This window comes from Oryza sativa, chromosome 3 (genome assembly GCF_034140825.1).
Source record: "Oryza sativa Japonica Group chromosome 3, ASM3414082v1".
Classification (NCBI taxonomy): domain Eukaryota; kingdom Viridiplantae; phylum Streptophyta; class Magnoliopsida; order Poales; family Poaceae; genus Oryza; species Oryza sativa.
The window spans coordinates 21,325,890-21,349,892 of record NC_089037.1 but is presented as its reverse complement, the minus strand read 5'-3'; the positions used below and the strand labels follow the sequence as shown (position 1 = coordinate 21,349,892).

Sequence of the window (24,003 nt, the reverse complement as noted above, 5' to 3'; positions counted from 1 at the left end):
CTAAATTATGGGTAATTTAATGGTTAAAATCACCTTTTACAAGTATTGTGTTGCTATATTTGGTATAAAGTTTGAACTCTAGAAGTTATTATAGTTTGGAATAGAGGGAGAAGCAAAGATTCCTTGAAGCCAGTTCCACCTCATTCTTGTGTTTTTATGCTTCAAAGATGGATTCAACTACCATACGATGCATTCCTCTCCCATCCATCCATTACGATATTGAGCTGCGTCGAACAGCCTATCCAGATTCAGACCAAACCCAAATCCACATTATCATCCTACGGCGTTAGCCTAGCCTAGCTAGTCTAGTGCTGCATTTCACTGATGTTAGAAGTGCTGTGCTTAGAATCGATTCCATCACAATACAGGCATTGATGCTAGAAGGAAAAAAAAAATCAACTGACGCATGTAGTTGCACCGAAGCCAAGCTATTAAACAATGCAATGAGTTCATTCGTCAGCCAACGATTACGAATGGACGACGACTGTTTTTGCCTTTCGATTCCGTCAATAGACTTAGCTATTCCCTCGTTTTCGGAAACACACTTCTCTACTATAAACCATATATAGTTTACAAGAAATTTCTATATAACCTTGTCTTTTCTTCACTATATGAAAGCAACGTTGGCAGTATATCCATCAAATTGCCCTACTTGTAAATCTCTCTGAATATATTAGACCGAAATTCATCAAGAAATCAAGACACCAAAAATGTAAAATTCAGCGTGCGATTATACACTTTCGGGACGCTTGGAACGTCTCAGGAGTCAGCGTGCGATTTTACACCTTTGTAAAATTCAGCGTGCGATTTTACACCTTTGGGAATCTTGGAAAGTTCACGTCGAAACAGATGTTCAACATATCTAAAAGGAAGATAGTAAGGTTCGGAAATGTTCCTTGTAATTCAGAGCTCAAAATGTGTCCTCAAAATGTGTCCCTTTCAAAATGTCCAGAACCTCCAACATTCAAGTTGAAGAAGTCTTTGCAAATACTTGGCCGAAGACTTGGCTTAGGTGTCCAGGGGATTCCCATTAGAATTGAAGATGGACTTAGCTAGTTTGGAAAATATTCAAGGGATTCTTAGTCCTTGCCGGAGATAACAAAGTTCAAGAAAAGAGAAGCATGGACATGTCCAGTTACCTAGCTGTAGGTGGCTGGTTCATCCAGGTCATTTTTGACAAGTATCTGTCCTACCAGCTTCAGAGCTGGGCGGCCGACTGCGGCATCAGCCATGAGATGAACAGACTTCGTGTCGCGCTGCTTCGCACGCAGTCTGTCCTCCATGGGGCAGAGGTAACACCTTCACTGTCTTACGGCTCCCTCCCATGGATGCGGGAGCTCCGGGATGTCATGTACCATGCAGAGGACCTCCTAGACAAGCTTGAGTACAACCGCCTCCATCATCAAATGCAGGAATCAAGTTCAACAGAGAGCAACAGTAGCCCAATCAGCGCCTTTATGCATTCCAGGTTTCGCAATCAAGGGGCCCAAGCTTCTGGTCTAGAGCCACACTGGGATAGATCAACCAGGGTCAAGAATCAGATGGTAAATCTGTTGGAGCGCCTTGAGCAGGTTGCTAGTGGAGTCAGTGAAGCACTCAGTCTACCAAGGAAGCCCAGGCACAGCAGATACAGCATCATGACAAGCTCAGTTGCCCATGGGGAAATCTTCGGGCGAGAATCAGAAATCCAACAGTTGGTAAGTACTCTTTTAAGCTCTCAGGTTGATGGTGATAATCCAGTCTCGGTTGCCTCCATTGTTGGAGTTGGTGGCGTTGGCAAGACTGCTCTAGCACAGCATGTGTACAACAACACTAGAGTAGCACAGTACTTTGACATGAGAATGTGGATCTGTGTTACTGATGCCTTTGATGAGTCCAGGATCACAAGAGAGATGCTAGAGTCAGTTTCCAGCAGTCGATTTAGGCATGACAGCATAACAAATTTCAACAGGCTTCAGGTGGCACTGCGAGCAAGGCTCGTATCCAAACGGTTTCTGCTTGTCTTAGATGATGTCTGGAGCAATGACAAGATAACTCTGGCGATAGAGCACGAGAACTGGCAGAAGCTTCTTTCTCCCCTAAAGGCTGCAGCAAATGGGAGCAAGATACTTCTGACCACCCGATCCAGTATGGTGGCGGAGATGCTACAGTCAGCCCATATAACTAACCTGGAGTGCTTGTCAGATAAGGATTGCTGGTCCCTGATAAAAATGATTGTGTTTGATGATACGAACCATCTTATAAATTCACAGTTGGCGAATATTGGGAGCGAGATTGCTAAGACACTTAATGGTCTACCTCTTGCCGCAAAGGTGGTCGCTAGACAGCTGAAATGTAAACACACCACAGATGAGTGGAAACAAGTCTTACAGAGAAATGCAGTATGGGATGAAATCATGCCAATTTTTCAGCATAGCTATGAGAATCTCCCAGTGCACCTTCAACAATGCCTTGCATATTGCAGTATCTTCCCCAAGGACTGGGAATTTGAAGCTGAGCAGTTGATCCTCATGTGGATGGCACAAGGTTATGTATACCCAGATGGTTGCAGGAGAATGGAAGACATTGGGAAGCAATATGTTGATGAGTTATGTAGTCGGTCATTTTTTGCCATTCAGAAGAAACAATTTGTCAGCTATTATGTGATGCCTCCCGTTATTCACAAACTTGCCAAATCAGTTTCAGCCGAAGAATGTTTCCGAATAGGAGGTGATGAACAGAGAAGGATCCCATCCTCTGTACGCCATCTATCAATCCATCTAGATAGCCTTTCAATGCTTGACGAGACAATACCATACATGAACCTGCGCACTCTCATTTTCTTTACGAGCAGAATGGTGGCTCCAATCAACATTTCCATCCCACAAGTAGTTCTTGATAACCTTCAAAGCCTTCGTGTCTTGGATTTATCACCTTGCAAGATTGACAGACTTCCTGACAGTATACGACAGTGTGTGCATCTCCGATACCTAAATATCTCATCAACTGCCATCAACATGTTACCAGAATACTTGGGTAAACTTTACCACTTGCAAGTTCTAAACTTATCAGGCTGCAGGCTTGAAAAGTTACCTTCAAGCATAAACAACCTGGTCAGTTTACGGCATCTGACAGCAGCTAACCAGATTCTTTCCACTATAACAGACATAGGAAGCCTAAGATACCTTCAGAGATTGCCCATTTTCAAGGTCACCAGTGAGGAAACAAACAGCATAATTCAGCTTGGTTATCTACAAGAGCTTCGTGGATCCCTCCACATTAGGAACCTTGAGAACATTGATGCTCCTGATGAGGCAAAGGAAGCCATGTTGTGTAAGAAAGTAAACCTGACAATGCTGCAGCTGATGTGGGCACCTGCTCGAGATTTGGTAAACTCAGATAAGGAAGCAGAGGTGTTAGAGTATCTCCAGCCACACCCAAATCTGAAGAGGCTGGACATCATCGGTTGGATGGGAGTCAAAGCCCCCAGTTGGCTTGAAAGCAAATGGCTAATCAATCTTGAGCTCATCTTCCTCAGTGGTTGCAATGCTTGGGAGCAGCTTCCACCACTTGGTCAGCTTCCATCTGTCAGGACTATTTGGTTGCAGCGTTTGAAAACAGTGAGGCAAATAGGCCTAGAGGTATATGGCAATAGAAGTTCACATGTGGCTTTCCAGTCATTAGAGGAGCTAGTTCTTGATGACATGCAAGAACTAAATGAGTGGTCATGGACAGGCCAGGAAATGATGAATCTCCGCAATATTGTGATTAAGGACTGCCAAAAGCTCAAAGAGCTGCCTCCACTACCTCCAAGCCTTACAGAGCTGACAATTGCAAAAAAAGGGTTCTGGGTTCCATACCATCATGATGTGAAGATGACACAATTGACCACTGTCACCACTGTCTCATCTCTCTGCATATTCAATTGCCCCAAGCTACTTGCCAGATTTTCCTCGCCAGTGACCAATGGAGTTGTAGCAAGCTTTCAGTCACTTAGAAGCCTTATCGTTGATCATATGAGAATACTCACATGCCCTCTTTTAAGGGAAAGGCTTGAGCACATTGAGAACCTAGACATCCAAGATTGCTCAGAGATCACCACCTTCACTGCAGACAATGAGGATGTCTTCCTACATCTAAGATCACTACAAAGCCTCTGCATAAGTGGCTGCAACAATCTACAATCGCTGCCTTCCTCATTGTCCAGCCTGGAGTCCCTGGATAAATTAATCTTGTGGAATTGCCCTGAGTTGGAATTACTCCCAGACGAGCAGCTGCCACTGTCTCTTAGAAAGCTTGAAGTCGCACTCTGTAACCCAGTGCTCAAGGATAGACTCAGAAAAGAATGTGGCATTGACTGGCCAAAGATTGCGCATATCCCTTGGGTTGAGATAGATGGTGAAATTCTGCAGTGATTGCAAGGGAACAAGCAGTATATTTGCATTTGCTCACTCTGAAACTTGGTCCAATTTGGACGCCAACCAAATACTATAGAAAAATTATACAAGATTAGTTTAGTTCCGTAATAGCATAGACAAGCTAAACCATATTGGAAACAACAGAATCTAGTCACCCCTTTTCTTTCAATCAACTGTACTGCACTCCTAAAAAAGGAAAAGAAAGGAGAGGGGGGGGGGGGGGGGGTCATTGTGGCATCAGGCATATACCAAACATAACTGATTTGGAATAAATTCTCAACATGATAAAAATATAAGCATAATCACAATAAGAAAATCGTTACTGCCTGACTACATCCACTAATATTTACAACAGAGTCAAAACATGCAACAAAAGTTAACAGGCATAGCTACATCGTCATAACATCAGAGAAATCAACATGATACTAAAACTCGACCATCAACAATCTAACCCAAAAGAAAGAAGCCATGAATTAAAAGTTGACTAACTATTTTTATTCATGAAAGTGCTGCCTGAGAGGGAAAATGCTTTTCTACAGATCAGCACATCATATATGAATGTTTCTCTGTTCATAGATGATCATCAACTTACATGAATAAAAAGCACATGCCTAGTTTTTCGTGCAGTGAGCATCTGTGCCATGACGTGTACAGTGATTGTAACCAACACTACTAAGAAATGCCCTTATCTCTCGTGCACTACTGTTGCTTGCCTGCAGTAGGCGTTCATCTTCTTCATATATAAGGTAGGGAGCATCACCTTTCCTCCTTGAAAGCAACTTTGATGCACCTCTCAGAACATGGTATTCCCACCCCTGAACATCAATTTTGATCAAAACCACTCGCTCTGCATCTAGAATGACTTCATCCAGTGGTATTGTAGCAACCTCAACAGCAATTTCTTCATTTGCTTTAAAAGCCAATTTTGCACCGGTTGCAGATATAGCACTGTTGTCGAGTCGTCCAATCACCTAGGTAACCAAAATAATTATTTATAAGCTGTCGAATAAATTAAAAAAATATCGAGTATCTGGATACAGAGTGCAATTGGAGAATTCAAAGAATTAGAGTACTTTCCAGTGGAAGCACAAGTCAGAATAATGGCAAAATGAAACATGTTTGAATCATTTAAGTTACATACTGATTCCAATATGTTTGCACATGTATGATTGCACAATGAAATTATTGTTTCACAGCGATACTCTTTCAGATTGAAAATGTAAGTAATTTGGACTTGTGCACGAGAACTAAGAAAGCAGCACAAATGACTTTGCTACCGTTCATTTGTTATAGGGAAAGAAGTGTCATTTATTTGTGACTTGTGAGAGAAGAAGAATTATTCAGCAATGGCGAACAAGGAGATGAAAAGTGACTAAAAATTGTAAAACAACTTACATTTCGAATCAGGGGGAGTAAAAAAACTCTATAGACATAATCTGAAGTTCTAAGGTAAACAAGAAATTAGAACCTTGTCCACAATGATTTTCAAACATAACTAGCTAATGAAGGCATTTAGTATAATGCAAGGCAATTTATCTAAAGCATTAGTTACGCCATCCAGCATGCATTTAATGAACTATCAACTGGACCATTAAATAACTATACAATATGGTATGTATTTCTTTGAGAAAAGTTAGTCTCTAATGAAATGGTCAATGAGTTGCATTGATAACATTAGAGCACATTATTACAAAAATGACTTTTATGTATAAAGTTGTGGCATTTCTAAATCATTTAGAAATTATAGCAATAATAGAAAATAGATAAACACCGAATCCCAACAGTGAGTTAAAATGTTAAAGGAAAAGGAAACATTTCAGACTTATGCATATATAGCTTCAAACATTTCTGCAGATGAGCACCACAATCTTGAAAACTTTCCCTATGAAATTGAAAGGACCAACTAAAGTCATAGGAATGTTCATGATCCTTTTAGAGACAATGCAGAAATGAAACAATCACATCTGCATGGAAACATATACTGGGTTTGTTCTAGTTTGCAACTTACTCATTCATGCATCTCTGTAAGAAGACTGTTCTTTCCATTAGTAACGAAAATGAGTTCCCGGATCCCGATAAAACTCGAGACATGCCCAAGAATACTTCAAAGGTTCATTTTTTGCATAATGAGAGCTTGCCATACTAGCTTACACATTGTTTTTTTTTTTCCTTTTTTTTGTTGTTGTTTCTGGTATCACCTCTAATGATTAACTTTGTACAATGAACTCCCAATCAGTAAAAACCTTGTTAATTTTATAACATAGAAGGCAGCCATTGCACACAAAGTATTTTTTTAAAAAAATAATAGACATGTGAACATCAAAACTACAGGCAGCAATGTAAAGTACTCATCTATTACCTTATGCATTGTGATGTTCCCAACTCGATCAGAAGCCGCGGCATGGTACACCACAACCTGGTCCTGCACCCTGTTGAGATACACCCCATCGCAAATCCTCTGCAGATTCTCCAAGACGGGCTCGAAGGCCACCACCCGGAACCCCATCACGGCCGCGGCGAACGACGCCATCCCAACATTGGCACCCACGTCGACCACCACACCACGGGATCCGATCCCCACCTTCCCCCCGAGCAGCTGCTGGATTGTCTCGGAGATGTCGGGCTTGCGGAAGCGCTTGCCCTTGAGGATGCGAGCGATGTTCTTGTGGGGGTGGTCGGGAAGAGCCCCCATGTCGGCGAGGGAGTAGAAGAAGGGGTGGGGCACGCCCTCCACCAGGCTGGCGAAGACCGGCGAGGCCTGCTGCGACGCGTAGCAATCGAACGGGCGAACCCCGGCGGAGAGGTGGCGGGAGGAGGCGGCCGCGGGGGAGAGGGTGAGATCAGGAGCCCTGGAGAGGACGAAGAGGAGGAGGAGGAGGAAGACGGGGAGGAGGAGGAGGAGGGTTTTGCGCGTGGAGGAGGAGGCGGCGGCGGCAGCAGCGTGCCGGCGCCAGGAAGCGGCGGGCGGCGCCGGCATTGGGGAAAGTCGGCTGGTCGCCGACGGGGAGTGAAGCGGTGGCGCTTGGGGTTTTCGCTGTTTTGCTCGTTAGTCTAGACCACAGCCTTGGGCTCAAGGCGGGCATGGCCCATGTGCAGTGATTTTTTGGGAAAAAGTACATCAGAGGTCATTCATCTTGGGAATAAGTTCACCTGACGTCCCTCAATTTTACGCTGAGTCTGCCTGAGGTCCCCTAACCGCAATACAAGAAATGTATACCCTGAACTACGTAAAACCATTCAAGAAAACATACCAAGGCACTATAGACACTCGGTTTCACTGATGTGGCATCCTAGTCAGTAAAAATAAAATATAATAAATATGTGAGCCCCATATGTAAGTGATAGAAAATGGTATAGGCCCCACCCTTTCTGTTCTTTTTCTCTTCTCTTCTCTCCTTCTCTCGAGCAGGCGCGGCAGCAAACTCGGCGTGAGGCGGTCAATGGAGCAAGGGCGGCGGCAGCGGGAGAGGCGGCCGGCGTGACGGTGAGCTCGGCGGCAGAGAGGAACGGCGCGCGGAGTAGGGGCGGCAGCAGCGGGAGAGGCGGAGAGACACGGCAGTCGCGACGACGAGCTCGGTGGTGGAGAGGAACGGCGCGCAGCACGGTAGAGGGGAGAGGAACGGCGTGCGGCACGGCGGCGGGGGAGAGGAGAGGAGTGGCGCGCCGTTGGGGGCTCTCCAGAGGAAGGCCGTCCTGTGTTTTATTTATTTTATTAGCAACGTGGATTCCACGTGCACACTTACTAGTAATAGGTAAAGATACTAAATATAACGACCCAGCTGGCGGTCCCACATCCAAGCCTCGATTACGTAGCGCTCCCCTCGTCCCCGTTATGCGTTCCCCTATAGGGGTATATTTATGCTAATTCTTCCCATGCATGCATATAAATAAACGTAAATTATTAAAACATATATTCTCAATTTTTTTTTAAAAAAATAGTGCTAGTACATACTCATCTCAACATTTTGTAAAGCATACTCCCTTCGTCCTCCCTTCCTGACACAAATGCCTCTGGATGGGGTTCAACACACTGCCCGACAAAGGAGGTATTTTTTGATATGCGATCGAGAATTTCCTTGCCTTCGGTGGGAGTTTTGTGCATGAATGACCCTCCAGCAGTTATGTCAAGGTAGAATGCAGACTCCCTATCTAAACCCGCATGAAAATGCTGCAATAGCACGTAATCGGGTATAGATAGGGTTGGGCCAGACTGAACTAAATTAGTTTATCTGGACCAGGCTGCACTAATCGATTCTTTATTTATCTGTTGGAAACTCAGAATTTCTGCACGAAGAGTAGTAATACGGGTTATTGGGAAAAATGCGAGGCAGAACCTGTCTTGCAATTTCTCCCTGTCACCGTTTACACACCCAACGGTACATGTGTACCATTGTTTCGCTCTCTCATGAAGAGAGAACGGAAACAATTTCCACCAAACAGTCTCTTGCTTCATGCCTCGAATCTTAAGGCCCGAGCAAAGCTGCTCGAATTCCCGCAGATGATGGTAGGGGTTTTCCTGGCCTAAACCAGAGAAAGATTTCTCCCTAACCATACTAATGAATTCGTGACGAATTTCATAGCCAAGTGTTGAAATAGGCTCCGATGAAGGAGGTGGCTCTTAAATTTCACCCCGAGGAGCAGACAATTGGAAAATAGATTGTGGCTCCATCGATTGAGAATGTTTTACTGGAATGCTTCTCGAGGATAGCAGGGGTGAAGGTAGAAGAAAGAAAAATAAAAAGGATACGAGGATGAACAAGGTTCGGAGATAAACAACAACCGTTCCCCGGCAACGGCGCCAGAAATGCTTATTGGTATTTCTTACGATCACAGATAAATCCGCAAGTGCACGGAATATACCGATGTAGTACTTCACCCGAGAGTATTCTCAGGTATCGATTTTCCACAGGGAATATGTGTGCTAACTCCGGTTCAGGTTCATCCAAGGACACGAAGCTATGGATAGGCAAAGGATAGAGGAGTTTCACCGGTGAAGAACAGTGTCTACGAAAAGCTTAACTTTAATTCTAATGAGGTACTTCGGGCACTAGCCAGCTCGCTGCTCCCAGATATCGCTCTACTGCGCACCCGGACAGGGAGAACTTCAGTGTCTTGAGGGCTGTCACCACCTCTACACCCACCTCACACCTACTGTGGGATGCGGAGCAAACACTGGAAATCAACTACCTAGACACCACGTCTACGCAGTTAATTACTACTTTAGTGTTTATAACTCACTAAAGCAATCACCATATTATAGTTGATTGTAGTGAACGATGATCCCGTACTCTGAATAGGAACTAACCAAGAAATAATTCTCACTGAGCAAAACTAAATTACTCAAAAGATATTTCAATTATAATCAAAGTAATAAATAGAGCAGAATGAAATATGAAGAGGATTACCGACAACTTCAGAATTCCTCCGACTTTTTTACTCCTCTCATGCCAAGTGTCCCTTCTAATGACGGTTTCTACCGGTTTTAACGCCATAACCATCATAGGGAGAGCGGAGCACTACCGAACTGAACTTGGGCCTGGGCCAGCGGCCTCCGTAATGGACGGCTCCTTTCGCTCCGGTTTTCGGCCTGGATACTCATTTTGGGCCCTTCATTCATTGGTATGGATGGAAGGCCTATTTGGAGGTGTTTAATTGGGTCTCTGGGTCCAAAACTCCATATATTCGGATACGCGTTTGATTCTCCTCCTCCTTCATGTATTTTTTTTCTCAATTTAGGTAGTTTGTCACCTGCATACGAATATACACCAACACTCGTGTAAATTGTTAGAAATAAACCCTACCACTATGTTGGATGTTTTATATTTATGGTTTTATGTAGGTATTGATGGCTTAAATTTTGTATTTAACAGCTGTCAACACTCTTCTCACTGGCCGGGTGCGCTTCCGCACGCGTGAATGGGCCGGTGCATGCCTTCTGGGCCGCGGCCAGCTCTCGAGCCTAAAAGAGGTTTTGATCAAATTTTGCCCGAATTAATGTTTTCATATTTACATAAATAAATTTAATCAGTTTAAGCCATTATTTGATCCCATAAAATTGCATTATAAATTTTCTTATGCAAATAAAATCATGTCTAGCTAAATGGAATGAACGAGAAATTTGGCTAAAATATTTAAGCTATTGCCTTTATCATTTTGGCCCAACGGAAGTTACGATTTAGGATTTTTTTTTTCATTATTCGGGTACTAATGTCAATTTTGATTCATTTTGGCCTAATGGTATTATGAAGTACAATTTAATGCTCATATTAATTTTGGTGACATATGGACACTTAGCCTCATTTCTTACCCTATGGTGAGATAAATTGATATCTTATGAAATTATGCACGTTAATTGTCATTTCATGTTATATATGGACTATAGATTATTCTTCCAGTACTCCTATTTTTAAATTCGAATTTCATTCTTTTTAATAGTATTTCTATTTCTTATGAAATTATGCGCGTTAATTGTCATTTCATGTTCTATATGGACTATATATAGATCCTTCTTAGTATTCCTATTTTTAAATTCCGAATTTCATTCTTTCTAATAGTATTTCTATTTGGACTCTAAACTCATCTTTCAATATTCCTTATTTTTTAATTCCGAATGTCAGTTCTTTTTTTAATTGTATTAAAAAATAAAAAAAATAGGACTATTTTCTATTAAGTTGTATTATTTATATATAGAGATTAATCTATCCAACCTAGGAAATTTTTTTCCTTGCAAAAGATTTGTTCTATGCGGGTGTCTGATTGAACGAGTTTACAGATTGAGAAAGCACGCGTCACCACTACGAGACTATGAGTAAATATGCAAAAGTATTTTTTATCTGTCCTGATTATCATTTGTTTTATGATAAACTTACCTATTTTAAATACAGATTTTCTTTTTGTTATTCACACAAATTTTCATCAATATGCTCTTGCGTGAAAGTAACCTAAGCCATTCACCGTTTGTTCCTCCTATGGTACAATCGTTTGCGTGAAAATAACGTGTCGGGAACATAGTTCATATCATATACGTACACGTGGAATAATTTGTAATTATGATTGTCATACTATACTGCTTAAAAAATTGTTCAGCTAAAATTTATTCAATATGACATTACCCAGTGTAACACACAGACATTTTGCTAGTAGATATAGATATAGATATAGATGTATACAATGTGTACACGGAAAGATTAGGTGCTTCCCGCTTTCTAACTCTGCCCCCCGTTGGTCAGCGGCCTCGCTCCTACAGTAGCGGTACGTACTATGGAAGGCTGGAAGCCCCACACATGCGCGAAAAAAGCTGCCCAAGAAACACTCTCACCTCACAAAAGTGCCCACGAAGAAGTGGTCAAAGCCTCCCGAGGCGCCGCGCGCATAAAAGTGAGAGTACCAACACACTCGGCGCGCTCTTGTACACCAATTCACACACACATTTTGGATCTCGACACATCTCTGTGCCCCTTGCCACTCCGATCGATCGAACCGGTCGCCATGCCACAGGAGAGCCGCGGCAGCTCCGGCAAGGCGCCGGTGACGGTGACGGTGACGGCTGCGGGGGCGAGCAGCAGCGGCGAGTGCTCGACGCCGCCCTTCAGGCTAAACGTCCACGCTCCCGAGTTCGTGCCGAGGTCGCCGGCCGCCAGCCCGATGGCCGCGGCCGCCGCCGGCTACTACTCGCCGTTCTTGCAGCTGCCGGGCAGCAGCATTGGGCTCGGCGCGGACTGGAGCATCTTCGCCGACCCAGATCCGACCTTCTTCCTGCCGGACTTTGGACACGCCAAGATCGGCGGCGGCAATGGGCAGCCCAAGGGGGCAAGTCCGGCCGACATTGCACAGAAGATCATCAAGCAGGTTTACATTTCAACATGATGCCATTTTGGGTTGGATTGAGCGTTATCTTTTTTTATTATTATTTTACTGATTTGAGTGCTCTCTTTGAATTCAACAATGTTTCCTCCCTCTGTTTCTTGGAATCAGGTCGAGTACCAATTCAGTGACACGAATTTGGTCGCAAACGATTTCTTGATGAAGATCATGAACAAGGATCCTGAGTGCTATGGTAATAGAAAACAACCATTAGTTTTGGATAATACTCTATATCGGTCAACCGATTTTATCAAATAAATCTGACGCTGCATGCAATGGGTGCATGTGTGCTTCTGAATGCAATTATTCCTACTCTTACGTTACATGCGTGGTTCTTCAATTCACTCTCCTACTTTACGTAGTTTGAATTGCTTTCTCTACTCGTCTTAACCACATTTTAACAAACTTCAAACGATTTTTTCTTTTAAATTATTGATCCAATTTATGATTTTATTACACCATTATATTCGTTATAATTAAATCTTTGCAACAAGATCACATATGACTATATTTTAATTAATATATATATATGTTTCAACCGTTAAGATTTTGTGATTCATTTATCAGAATAAGATGTTTCAACTAGGATTCAACTATGTTGCACTATATTACAATGGATTTTTTTAATGTTGCACATAATGTTATTTGTATGTTTTACTAAGTATTTTTGATGTTTCACTAGTTTATTTGTCAATGTTGCACATGGTGCTAGTTCGATGTTTGACTAAGTATTTTGTGATATTTCATTAGCTTATATGTAAATGTTTCACATGGTTGTCTTTGAATGTTTCAGTAAGTATTTTTTATGTTTCAATAATTATAAGATTTATTCTTTTTAAAGAAATATAGTTATGTGAGATCTTGTTGTAAATATTAAATTGCAACAGATACAATGGTGTAATTAGATTACAGATCGGATAAATAATTTAGAGAAAAATTCAGTTTAAAGATTTACAAGAAAGTAAAGAAAATAAAAGTGAAAAGATACACTACTGAAAGCATGTACTAGAGCCAGATTCATACTATGGCCCGATTTAGTTCCCAACTTTTTCTTTAAACTTCCAACTTTTCTATCACATCAAGGCTTAGTTTAGTTTCTAACTTTTTCTTCAAACTTCCAATTTTTCCATCACATCAAAACTTTCCTACACACAAACTTCCAATTTTTCCTTCACATCGTTGCAATTTCAATCAAACTTCCAATTTTAGCGTGAACTAAACACACCCCAAAATTTTCCTACACACACAAGCTTCCAACTTTTCCGTCACATCGTTCCAATTTCAATCAAACTTTCAATTTTGGCGTGAACTAAACACACCCTATGCGTACATCTGCATACAACAGTTTGCGTGCACATCCATGCAATGGGACAACGGGCACAAGTTGAGCGTCCGATTTTTTTGCCTTTTCATCAGGCGTCCGAAGCATAGTGCCGTCCATTAGTTTTACACACCACTACACTGATGAACTATTTTGAGATCAGACAACTATTGTCTATAAGAAAAAAAATGACATGAGGTAATTGATCGCCGAGGAAAAAATCTTAACAGAAATTTATGTTCCTTTCCATGTGCTGGACAGTTCCTATGTCTGTCATTTCATCCTGGAAGAAAATCAAGGCTATGGGGGTGACCAACCAACTGCTAGTGAATGCTCTAAGAACATCCTCAAAGCTCGTAAGTCGCCGTTGCTAACTGTAATCTCTTCTTATTATTGCCTGAATCCTAAGATTCATGATTTCCTTCTCTGGAGGTTGTGAGTGACGACGGTAAGAAGGTGCGACGAGCACAGCCATTCACCGAGCGACACAAAGAAGAATTGCAGGTCAGCGGCAAGATTTTATTCCTTATGCGAAATTCAGATGCTTATTACAAGTTTAGCATTGTGAACCATCCATGGCCAATTAACTCCCATTAATTTCACAGTCTCGAATGGTCATCGCGGAGAATTTGCCTGAGGATTCAACCAGGAACAGCCTCGAGAAGATCTTCGGCATCATAGGAAGGTCAGACCGACAGATCGGTTTAACTGTTGATGTGTAACTTGTGGCATGTCCATTAACTTGTGTGGAGTTCCGTTCCGTAATTGAACAGCGTGAAGAACATCAGGATATGCCACCCGCAAGAGCCTAGCTCCGCGAGATCTTCCAAGTCTGACGCGCTAATCAGTAACAAGGTACTTACATTAATTTTCAGTTTTTTTTCTTTCTTTTTTTTGGCAATACGCAAAAAAAATGTGTATCATGTATTGAGCATGTTGCTGACACTGATCTTGATCTTGTATTATGTTTGATTCCCGGTTCCAAAGTTGCACGCGCTTATAGAGTATGAGACCTCGCAGCAAGCTGATCGGGCAGTAAGTTCCCTGAATTTACTATCGTTTCAGTACTACTATTCTTCTTCTGGACTGAAGGAATGTAACTGTGTTTTGACAGGTTGATAAGCTCAACGACGAGCGCAACTGGAGAAAGGGGCTCCGCGTTCGCCCGGTGCTACGTCGATCGGTAATTAATCTGAAATTCTTCCTCTACGCCCATGCAAACTACTCCCTATCTTAAAATGTATTACGTTGTTGACTTTTTTTATAACGTTTGAACATTTATTTTATTTTAAAAATTATAAATATTATTTATTTTGTTGTGAATTATTTCTCATAGAAGAAACTCTAGTCTTAATTTATAATTTTACAAATTTATACTAATTTTTTTAATAAGACTATGCACTTGAGATTAATGTTGTAGAAGGCAATGCATCCACAAAATGGGAATAGTCACTTGATTCTTGTGTTCGTAGCCCAAATCAGCGATGCGATTGAAGCGGCCGGACTTCGACCACCTCATGATCTCCGACGACGATCACTCGCCGCAATCCCAGGCGTCGTCGGATTCGCCAATGGCGGACCACTTGCCTGACCATCACGTAAGCAACGCAACCAGCTGAGCCTTCTTACCTGTTGCGGACCAACACCTGACCCAGCTGGATCCTCGATTGGCAGCAGGAAGATCAGCACGGTAAGAAGTCGTGGGGGAGAGGGCGGGGAAGCAGGCCGCACGCTGCCGCCGGCGGGGCGCCGCAAGCCGCCGCCGCCGCGGCCGGGCATTTGGACTCCCTGATGATGATGAGCCCCCGCCACGCGCCGCAGGGGCCGAGGATGCCCGACGGAACGCGAGGGTTCACCATGGGGCGCGGGAGGCCGTCGCCGGCTGCCGTCCTCCGGAGCTCGCCGGCCCGCGCAGTCGCCGCTCCTGCTCCGGCGGCTGTGATGATCTAATGGTGGTGGTGTTTTTAGCGCGCTTGTTCGTTAGCAAGTGGTTGAGTTATTTCTGCAATTTTTCAGGTCCGGAATAAATTTTGAATTCGGAATTAGTAAATACCAAGTTGTAATATCGACCTTTTGGATTGGGTCTAGTAGTAATTATTTTCTCACTATGTAACAATTTTAAATTTTAATATAACTAAAAAGAAAACTCGCGCAGATACGCGAGCATTTTATTTATAAAAAACCATAAATTTTAACATACTAAATAATCAGAATGTCTATCATATCCAAGAAAAGAACTTTTTGTCGTCACCTATCACTACTATTTATTATCATTATCTTGAAATATGGATGTCTTTTTAATAGATAGAATTACATATGTACCCAAAAAATAAACCGGGTGAAGCAGACTGTAGCCCCACTTACAGCTGGGTGAAGCCGACCCCACTAACATCTGGGTGAAGCCGACTGTAGCCACTAAGGTTTTTTTCTTCGATCCTTGATTCATGGCTCCTACATTGATATACTTGTGCTCCTCAAGACAAGCATGGAGCATAATTTTATATAGGATTGTATCGGTAAGTAGGCCAGTTGAGCTCTATTTTAACGGTAACCTCTTACTCGGACCATCTCAACTCAATGATGCATACTCTTGCCAAGTTACTACAACGTAGCTAGTTGAGATTCATGTTTGGCGCCCTTTAGGGAATGAGTGAAAGAAGATGGAGGTGACGAAAGTAGTTTTTTATGTCTGGATTCGATTTATTATATAGAGTAGATATAATTTGTTTATGATGTTAATCAATACTAATTGATTTTAGTGGTACATAAATAATTTTCTCATTTAAAAATTAGTAGGATTGATCATTCGAGTTTACTTAAAAATCTAATAGCTAAAAAGTGGCGAGGACCATGTAAAAAAGTATTTGCTCAAACTATGATCCTCAAGTTAATATGGATTTTGATTTTTTTTAATATTGTATTATACATCTAATTCACATATATGTTCGTGGGGATTAATATTCGATGGAATTTGTCAAAAATATTTGTGCTAATTCTCAACACTTTGGATGAAAACAACGTAAAAGGGATAAAATGTAATTAAACATATGTTTTTTTTCCGAATAGTAGTATCTGGTATGGACGTATGTTTTTCTTTTTTTAGACGAATATTTATCTATCATATAGAGAGGGTGTACATATATGTATTCCTAGTGTGCATCTGGATGAATTTATATCAGCTCCTAGGATTGCCTTTTACATCGTTAATAAAAAAAAACTTTTTAAGGAATTGACGAGAAAAGGATGGAACAACGGGTGACGTGAGATGACATCGTGGTGTCGCTTCTTTTACCACCTCGATAGGAGTGGTCGCTATGTATATGCTTAATTTGGGAAAAAACCATAGAGCTAGAAAGAAAAGTAAACTACCAAATGGGAAAGATCATATACAAACTCTATTATTTTCTTTCTATATCTCTAGCGTAAGTATGTACGTACATAGGAGTTGTGTGTGTATATAGGGAGGGATTAGACGGTTCGTAGGACAGAGGGATTACTGTCATAGATCTAATTTAATGAATGAAAATAATTTATTGAGGACCATGGGAACATGATCCCATGGTCCTTTGCTTCGCTCGGGGCAACAGCCCACCGTCGAATTACTCCCACGTACATATATCCCCGAAGTTGCGCACCCCACCCCCACACGCAAGCTTCCAACAGGTCGTGTAGCCATGCGCGCGACTCTTCCTGATTGGCGTGCGTCGGCCGCCACTTCGATCGGATGTCGCTCACATCGAGTTCGTCCATTTGTTCCTTTCCCTGCAACAATACATTACCGTCATGTACAGCCACAGTACCTCGCCGCTGCCGGCTTGCCGCCGCCGGCCATCTCGATGAAGGAAGGTATATATAATCATCGTCTGAATGACTATTGCATGCATGTCGGTAATTCGATCATCATGTGGCAGTGTTCTACAGATCTACTCATGGCATGGCTGTGTTGCTAGTTGAATGTATGCATGTGACGTGGCTGGTCTCATGTAGCGATGCAGCAATGCAACACCACATAAATTCTAGTCCTAATACTCCCTCTGTACTAAATTATAAAACCTATATTTTTTTACATAATCTTCAATAATATACTTTGACCAATATTTTATTTCATTCTATGATCCCAACAAATATAAAATTAGCATCATATGAAAAGTACTTCAAAATATGAATATAGTGATATAACATGCATAATACTAATTAGTATAGATATAGTAAGTATGATAATTAGTCAAAAGCTATCGAGTTTGATTTTCATTCAGGGAGTAGTACGTATCCATGGCTCTTGTATTTGCTTAAGAGGATTGGCACTTGTGATAATTGGGCGGTACCTATAGATGTGTGTTCCATTATTTGTTGTTCACTAGTATGTGGTACCGACTTGTACCAAGCTATACGTACCAGGTATGATACCAAGGTACTAGACCTGGTATAAGACGTTTTGGTTTTGGTCAAAATCAAACTGTTTTAAGTTTGACTAAGTTTGAAGAAAATAATAATAACATTTTCAAACAAATTTATTATGAAAATATATTCAATTATTGATTTAATGAAACTAATTTAGTATTATAAATATTACTATATTTGTCTATAAAATTAGTTAAATTTGAAATAGTTTGACTTTGACCAAAGTTAAAATATTTTATAATCTGAAACGGAGGAAGTATATCGGTACCATACGATACCATTGGTACGGGATCTAATACCAATTGGTATTAGTCGAAACCCGGTATCATGCTAATATTCATAAGTACCAACGCTGATATCGGTTGGTATCACATCGTGTTAAACCGTGCAGCCAGTGAGAGGCTCCAGGATGTATCTGCAACCGTCGTTGCGGCATCAATGGGCGTGATACCTTGGTATAATGGTATTAGACCTGGTAAATATGAGTGTCATAATACCTAGGTTCCATACATGGTATATGTAAGCAGATGGAGAATTTAAATGGTGGAAGGATATGATTGGTTAAGAAGATAATATACGTAGAGAACTTGTTATATTTTGAATACAAGTTATTATATTTTTTATTGGTTAAGAAGATAATATACGTAGAGAACTTGTTATATTTTGAATACAAGTTATTATATTTGGGATAATATTTGGGATAGAGGGAGTAGTTAGTTTAGGGGCCTAAGTTGTTCAAGCAGAATAGACGGATTGTATTTAAAGGAGCGGATCGGAAAAGATTGTTAAGATACACATAACGAAGTGGGTCATTAGCACATGATTAATTAAGTATTAATTATTTTAAACTTAAAAATAAATTAATCTATTTTTTAAAAAAACTTCCCTATAGATTATTTTTTCAAAAAGAAAAATACCATTTAGCAGTTTAGGAAATATGCGCATAGAAAAAGTGAAATTTTCACACTATGTTGCTCACTTGAACATTGCTTAATACTCCCTCCATCCCAAGAATAGGCAAAATTTAGCTAGCTATGTATCTGGACATACATCATGTCTAAATACATTGATAGAGTTTGCATTTTTTTTAACGGAGGGAGTATAGTAAAACGTAGTAGTTCTCTCTGAATAAAGGACAACATCACATGATGTTCATGTATTATACCTTTCTTGTTATAAAATACTTCTTTTTTTGGTGCGGTTCTATATAAAAAATTAGTGACGAGGGGAAAAAGACTAAACTGTAAAAACAATATTGTCAGGTAGTTCAGTAAGGGTACAACAAATAAAACTCATTTAATAGTTTTGGCTGAGAGTATGTACGAAATTCAAATTCAACTTGTTTTGTTTGACATATTTTAAACACTAGAAATTAACTCCTGTTGTACATGTAGTAGAATTTTTTCATTAAATAAGAAGGTAAATAAAATGGTTTATTCCTATCCCTCTATTCTATAAAAAGTTAACTTATGTTAGAAAAGAGGACTTATTTTATTATTAAGTCAGACATACTCCATCCATCCTTAGAATAAGTTGATTTTTAGTTCCTCTATTTGTCCCAAAAGAAAAAAATATTAAGTAATTACTGCATCAGAGCTTACGAAAGTAGGAATAAATACATTTGGAGTAAATAGAGTGATTAATAATTGCACTGGAATTTGATAAAATGAGGTTATTCTTTTTTGGAAAAATTAAGAATTACCCCCCAACCCAAAAACCAAACATCGCTCAGCCTGAACTTTCAATACCAGACGAATTACCCCCCTCGACCCAATTCAGAGTGGTTTTGTCCTAGGTGGTGTTGGTATTTCTTAACGACAATACTAGAAATATAATTCCCAACAACGACGCAGAAATACTCCTGGTATATTATGGTTACAGAGTTCATCTGCAAGCACACGGATATACCATTGTAGCATTTCACCCGAGAGTATTCCAAGGGTATCGTATTTATTTTATCCCGTGGAAAGATCATGTAGAGAGAACTTGATTAATAATTTATATGTTACTTGTGATAATCAAAGTCTAAGCAGGGGTTAAGATAATCCAAGGGTAGAGTGACACACAAGCATCAGCTACTCATTCTCATACTAAAATATCTAAGCTAAGTGGAAAGAAAAGAAAAAGATAATCTATTCCTATACTTCTAATATTCATAGTATACATACATTCTAGTCATCTGATATACTAACTAATACTCTCTATCCGATGCCCTCCTGGTACTTCGAGAAGCCACCCCTGACTGCCCGAGTTCCTTACGACAGCCCGTCATGACCATACAACCGGGGCTAAATACGGAGGAGTACCCTCCCCAGGGAATTAACTTAGAATTATATATAAGCACGGAGGAATACCCGTACTGAGTTGTCACCATCAGCGGCCCACCTTTCATCCGCAGCATATAACCCCAAATAATGATATCCCGTAATCTAGACACCACGTCTAAACTATCAGATACTACTCCAATATCATCGTCATGACATAGAGTAATTGCATAAGCAAACATTATACCCGCACCAAAGCATCTCCCAGATAAGCTAGCAGTATATTTAGTATAACATGAACATAATGTAAAGTAAGCATTCATATACTCGGAAAGTATTTCAATACCATAAATGTATATAGAAGAGTATTCTAATAAAAGTAAAGCTTACAAAAGAGGAAAGGAAAACTACTAGAGCTGTCGAGGGATGGCCCCCTGATAGCGGGAGGTCGTGAGACCCCCCCCTTTCGTGAGTTTGGCATGGGGCGGAGGCCCGCCTATTGGAAATCACTCGCTTGTCCCTAAGATTACCGGCAAGCTTGCACGTAGTCGGATTATACATGTTCGGGCCGCTATAGAGCGTAACACCCTACTCCTGTGTTTGGGATTATGGATGAGTTTTACAAGGGTTTCTTCCCCCAGAGAGCGCACCTGCTCCTTCTCCTCTCGAGCTCAGGTTTTCTGGGAGTCGTCCCCCTATCTCAGTGGACAGGGTCCTCCTTTTATAGCTTAAGGGGATACCACATGTGCCGCCTCTACCTACCCTCCATCGGGAGGGGGGGGGACCCCACTCCACTTTTTGGGCTTTAAACCGGGCCTTCTCCCGGAAGCTAAGCAATAACCGATTCTCGAGTGGAACCCGGCGCCGCCCCTCGCCTGACGCAGGGGATAGCCCTGTCATTCCCTCATAAATGAACGATGACACGCAATAGCCCTTCCTCGAGCGGCGCTCGGATGTGACGGGTCATACCCACCCCCATTCCGCCGGGGACAAGGGCGACGTGAGGACATGATTGCCCTATCCATCGGATGTGACGGAGACGGGCCGGTCACAGACCGGTCACATCCGATGGACAGGGGTTCACTAGCCACGCCGCACGTCTGCCCTTACCGCATTAAATGCGGTGAGAGACAGTTTGGGCGTCGCACATTTATGGCTGTTCAGCTTGTGCTCCCCTCTTGCTCTCTCCCTCTGCCGCGTGGTGACAGGGTGAGGGCCTCGGGGCGAAGCCGCGGGAGAGCCCAAGGGGGTGACGTCATGCCCCGAGCCCCCCCCCCCCCGCCGCTTCCACGACTCGCGTGACGCGCGAGCGGGGCCAACCTGCAGAGTCATGTGACCGGAGGGAAAGTAATTCCCCTCTACTTCACATACCCCCGGGCCCATATCTCCGACAGTAGCCCCCGGCGCTATATCAGATATCGATTTCCTGGGATCGTTCTGACATGGCGCCTCACGACTCCTCGAGCTGGGGTTGTGGGCCCGGCAGGGAATCCAAAAGGATATCACCGCGTGGCCAGGTTGGCGTACTAACCACAACAGCGGTTTGACCGCCTCTGATTGCGCTCATGATGAAGACACTTGAGGCGCGATAACCGGGGGGTCAGTTAGACCACGCCTCGATTCTCTCGCCCGCTACTCCTACAGCGGTAGTGGTGACAGTTTGCCCAACTTGCGCTCATGGCCGTGGCACACTCCACCTCGAGTGTGCCACTGACGGGCACACTAAAGGCGGAAGCGGATACAACGGGCGACGTGATGATTGGGCGCGGGATGCGAAGAGACAAATGCGGGCGCGAGGATCGTAAGGGCAGTTATGGGGGCGCGAAACGAGGAGGCGAGCGCGGATGAGGCAAGGATAAAAGGGGGCGGAGAAGGAGACTCTGCCTTCTTCCTTTCGCCAACCGCCCACTCGTCCTTTCGCTTCTCGAACCCTAACATTTTCGCCACCCCACACTGTCTCGTGCTCCACGCTCTCCATCACCTCTCCGCCGGTTGCCATGGCCCAAGACGCCGGCGACACAGTGCTCCCTTCCTCCCGCATCACGGCAGACAGGCACCTTAGCCTTCCTCGCAAGATCATGCCGGATGGTGCCGTCGTGCGGGCGGGAGAGTCGAGGCTGTGGCCGCGATATCTGGAGTGATCCGTGCACCTCTTGTCCTTCGCCATGGCGGGCTTGATCCCGCCGTTCTCCAGATTCTTACATGAAGTTCTGGATTTGTACGAAATTCACGCCTTGCATCTCGCACCTAATGCCGTGATGACGCTGGCCATCTTCGCGCATTTGTGCGAGATGTTCATTGGGGTGCGACCGACGATGCGGTTGTTCCAGGCCTTCTTCATCCCGCAGCTGCTGCAAGGCGCAGTTGGTGGGGGATGCTACTTCCAGCCCCGACCGGGCACAGCGGGCCAGTACATCGAGAGCTAGCTCCACAAGAAATGGGAGGACTGGAAGAAGGACTGGTTCTACACTACGTTGCCGGACCATCCGCGACTTCAAATTCCCGCTGGCCCTCCCGAAAGGTCTGCCGCATGGTTGGCGACGTCGGAGTTGGGTGAGGAATACGACGTGGTGTGGGATCGCCTCAGGGGCTTGTGGAGCCTGGGCCTCATGGGGGCGATGGTCTTTGGCGATTACTTCCGCCGCCACATCGCACCTCTCCAGGAACGATCCCGTGGAGTGTGGGAATACACTGGTCCCAACGACCCCATGTGGACGCATGTGGGCGAGCCCTGGGACTGGGGTGAGGAGGACGCGAAGAGGGTGATTCGGTGGGTGTTGGGCCTAGACTCCGCCGAGCCAACACTAATCCCCGATGGGATTCTTCCCCTCTGCTGCGACCGCGACCGGGAGAGCATCCTGGCCGTGATGTTAGCCGTCGGCGCCGGCAGGAGCCGGTCCAGCCGAGGCGGCGCCAGCGGTAGCGCCGTCGGCGGGGGCGGCGGTGGTGCGACTGCTGGCGGAAGCCGTGCCGGCGGTCCAGGCGGCGGCGGCTCAAGGGCGCCCGGATCGAGCCGCGGACCCGGAGGCGATTCCGCCGGTGACCCAAAGGGGAAACGGAAGGTGACCTATTCCCGACCACCCTCTCCCCCGCGTGTAGGGGGTGCCGAGCGCGCAACAGATCGTTCGCTAGTGGGCCACAAACGACCAGCCGAGCCCGAGACTAGGCGGAAAAGGAAGCGGCTCCGGAAGATAGGGCAAACGGAGCCATGCCGGGGGAGCTTCATCGAGCCCCCGAAGTGGACCTTCAACCGCCCTCCCCGTAGGTACGATTGTTGGCGCTCACTTCGGTGCTCTTACTCAACCCGTTCTCTTGTCCCTTCATTTTCTTTTGTTAACATGATCTGGGTTCCCTTGTAGCGAGATTCCTTCTCAGGGAATCTCAGGGTCAGGCCCCTCGTGTGGGAAAAAGTCCGAACGGTCGGGGTAATCTGGGCCCAGCCAATCCAAGGCCGCGGGGTTTTCGCAGCCTCGCGGCGGGGCCCAGAGGTCACACACCGGGCCCGATCCCGAGCGACCCTTAGGAGGAATCCGACCCACCGCGGGCGACAGGAGTGGCGACGCTCGTCTCGAGGGCAGCTCCAGGACCAGGGCCCACGCGGAGCACCACCCAGGATCGGGGGGTGAAGGAAGACGCGGCCCGGGAGCCGAAGCCAGAGGTGGCCCCGAGCCCGAGGCAAAGGCTGAGGCCGAGGGCGGTCCCGAGCCCGAGGCGGAGGTTGAGGCCGAGGCCGGTCCCGAGCCTGAGGTCGAGGCCG

The 24,003-nt window shown here is 43.8% G+C and overlaps 3 protein-coding genes across 4 annotated transcripts; 2 read left to right on the top strand and 1 right to left on the bottom strand.

Annotated features, from left to right (window-relative positions):
• Window positions 1–527: 527 nt before the first annotated feature.
• On the top strand, window positions 528–4,394 carry LOC9267256 (putative disease resistance RPP13-like protein 1). The gene has a single exon (XM_015773364.3). The coding sequence runs from the start codon at window positions 1,122–1,124 to the stop codon at window positions 4,392–4,394; it is 3,273 nt and encodes a 1,090-aa protein (XP_015628850.3). The 5' UTR covers window positions 528–1,121.
• Window positions 4,395–4,866: 472 nt separating this feature from the next.
• On the bottom strand, window positions 4,867–7,421 carry LOC4333272 (uncharacterized). The gene is made up of 2 exons (XM_015773365.3): window positions 6,757–7,421; window positions 4,867–5,368 (listed from the first exon to the last, which is right to left on the bottom strand). Exons 1-2 carry the CDS (start codon window positions 7,372–7,374, stop codon window positions 5,009–5,011), a joined length of 978 nt encoding a protein of 325 aa, XP_015628851.1. The 5' UTR covers window positions 7,375–7,421; the 3' UTR covers window positions 4,867–5,008.
• Window positions 7,422–11,801: 4,380 nt separating this feature from the next.
• On the top strand, window positions 11,802–15,744 carry LOC4333271 (la-related protein 6C). Of its 2 annotated transcripts, none has more exons than XM_015774708.3 (10): window positions 11,802–12,245; window positions 12,372–12,453; window positions 13,843–13,937; window positions 14,014–14,085; window positions 14,187–14,266; window positions 14,355–14,436; window positions 14,569–14,616; window positions 14,696–14,764; window positions 15,054–15,179; window positions 15,259–15,744. In XM_015774708.3, the coding sequence occupies exons 1-10, from the start codon at window positions 11,886–11,888 to the stop codon at window positions 15,529–15,531; spliced, it is 1,287 nt and encodes a 428-aa protein (XP_015630194.1). In that variant the 5' UTR covers window positions 11,802–11,885; the 3' UTR covers window positions 15,532–15,744. The 2 variants fall into 2 exon arrangements, with proteins under 2 accessions (XP_015630194.1, XP_015630193.1); XM_015774707.3 differs by having other exon boundaries at window positions 15,256–15,744.
• The last annotated feature ends 8,259 nt before the right edge of the window (window positions 15,745–24,003 follow it).

Coding starts and splice junctions, on each gene's coding strand:
- LOC9267256 (XM_015773364.3), top strand. CDS start 1,122: ATGGACATGTCCAGTTACCTAGCTGTAGGTGGCTGGTTCATCCAGGTC.
- LOC4333272 (XM_015773365.3), bottom strand. CDS start 7,374: ATGCCGGCGCCGCCCGCCGCTTCCTGGCGCCGGCACGCTGCTGCCGCC. Junction 5,369..6,756: donor GGAACATCACAATGCATAAG/GTAATAGATGAG, acceptor TTGGTTACCTAG/GTGATTGGACGACTCGACAA.
- LOC4333271 (XM_015774707.3), top strand. CDS start 11,886: ATGCCACAGGAGAGCCGCGGCAGCTCCGGCAAGGCGCCGGTGACGGTG. Junction 13,938..14,013: donor TAAGAACATCCTCAAAGCTC/GTAAGTCGCCGT, acceptor CCTTCTCTGGAG/GTTGTGAGTGACGACGGTAA. Junction 14,437..14,568: donor ACGCGCTAATCAGTAACAAG/GTACTTACATTA, acceptor CCGGTTCCAAAG/TTGCACGCGCTTATAGAGTA.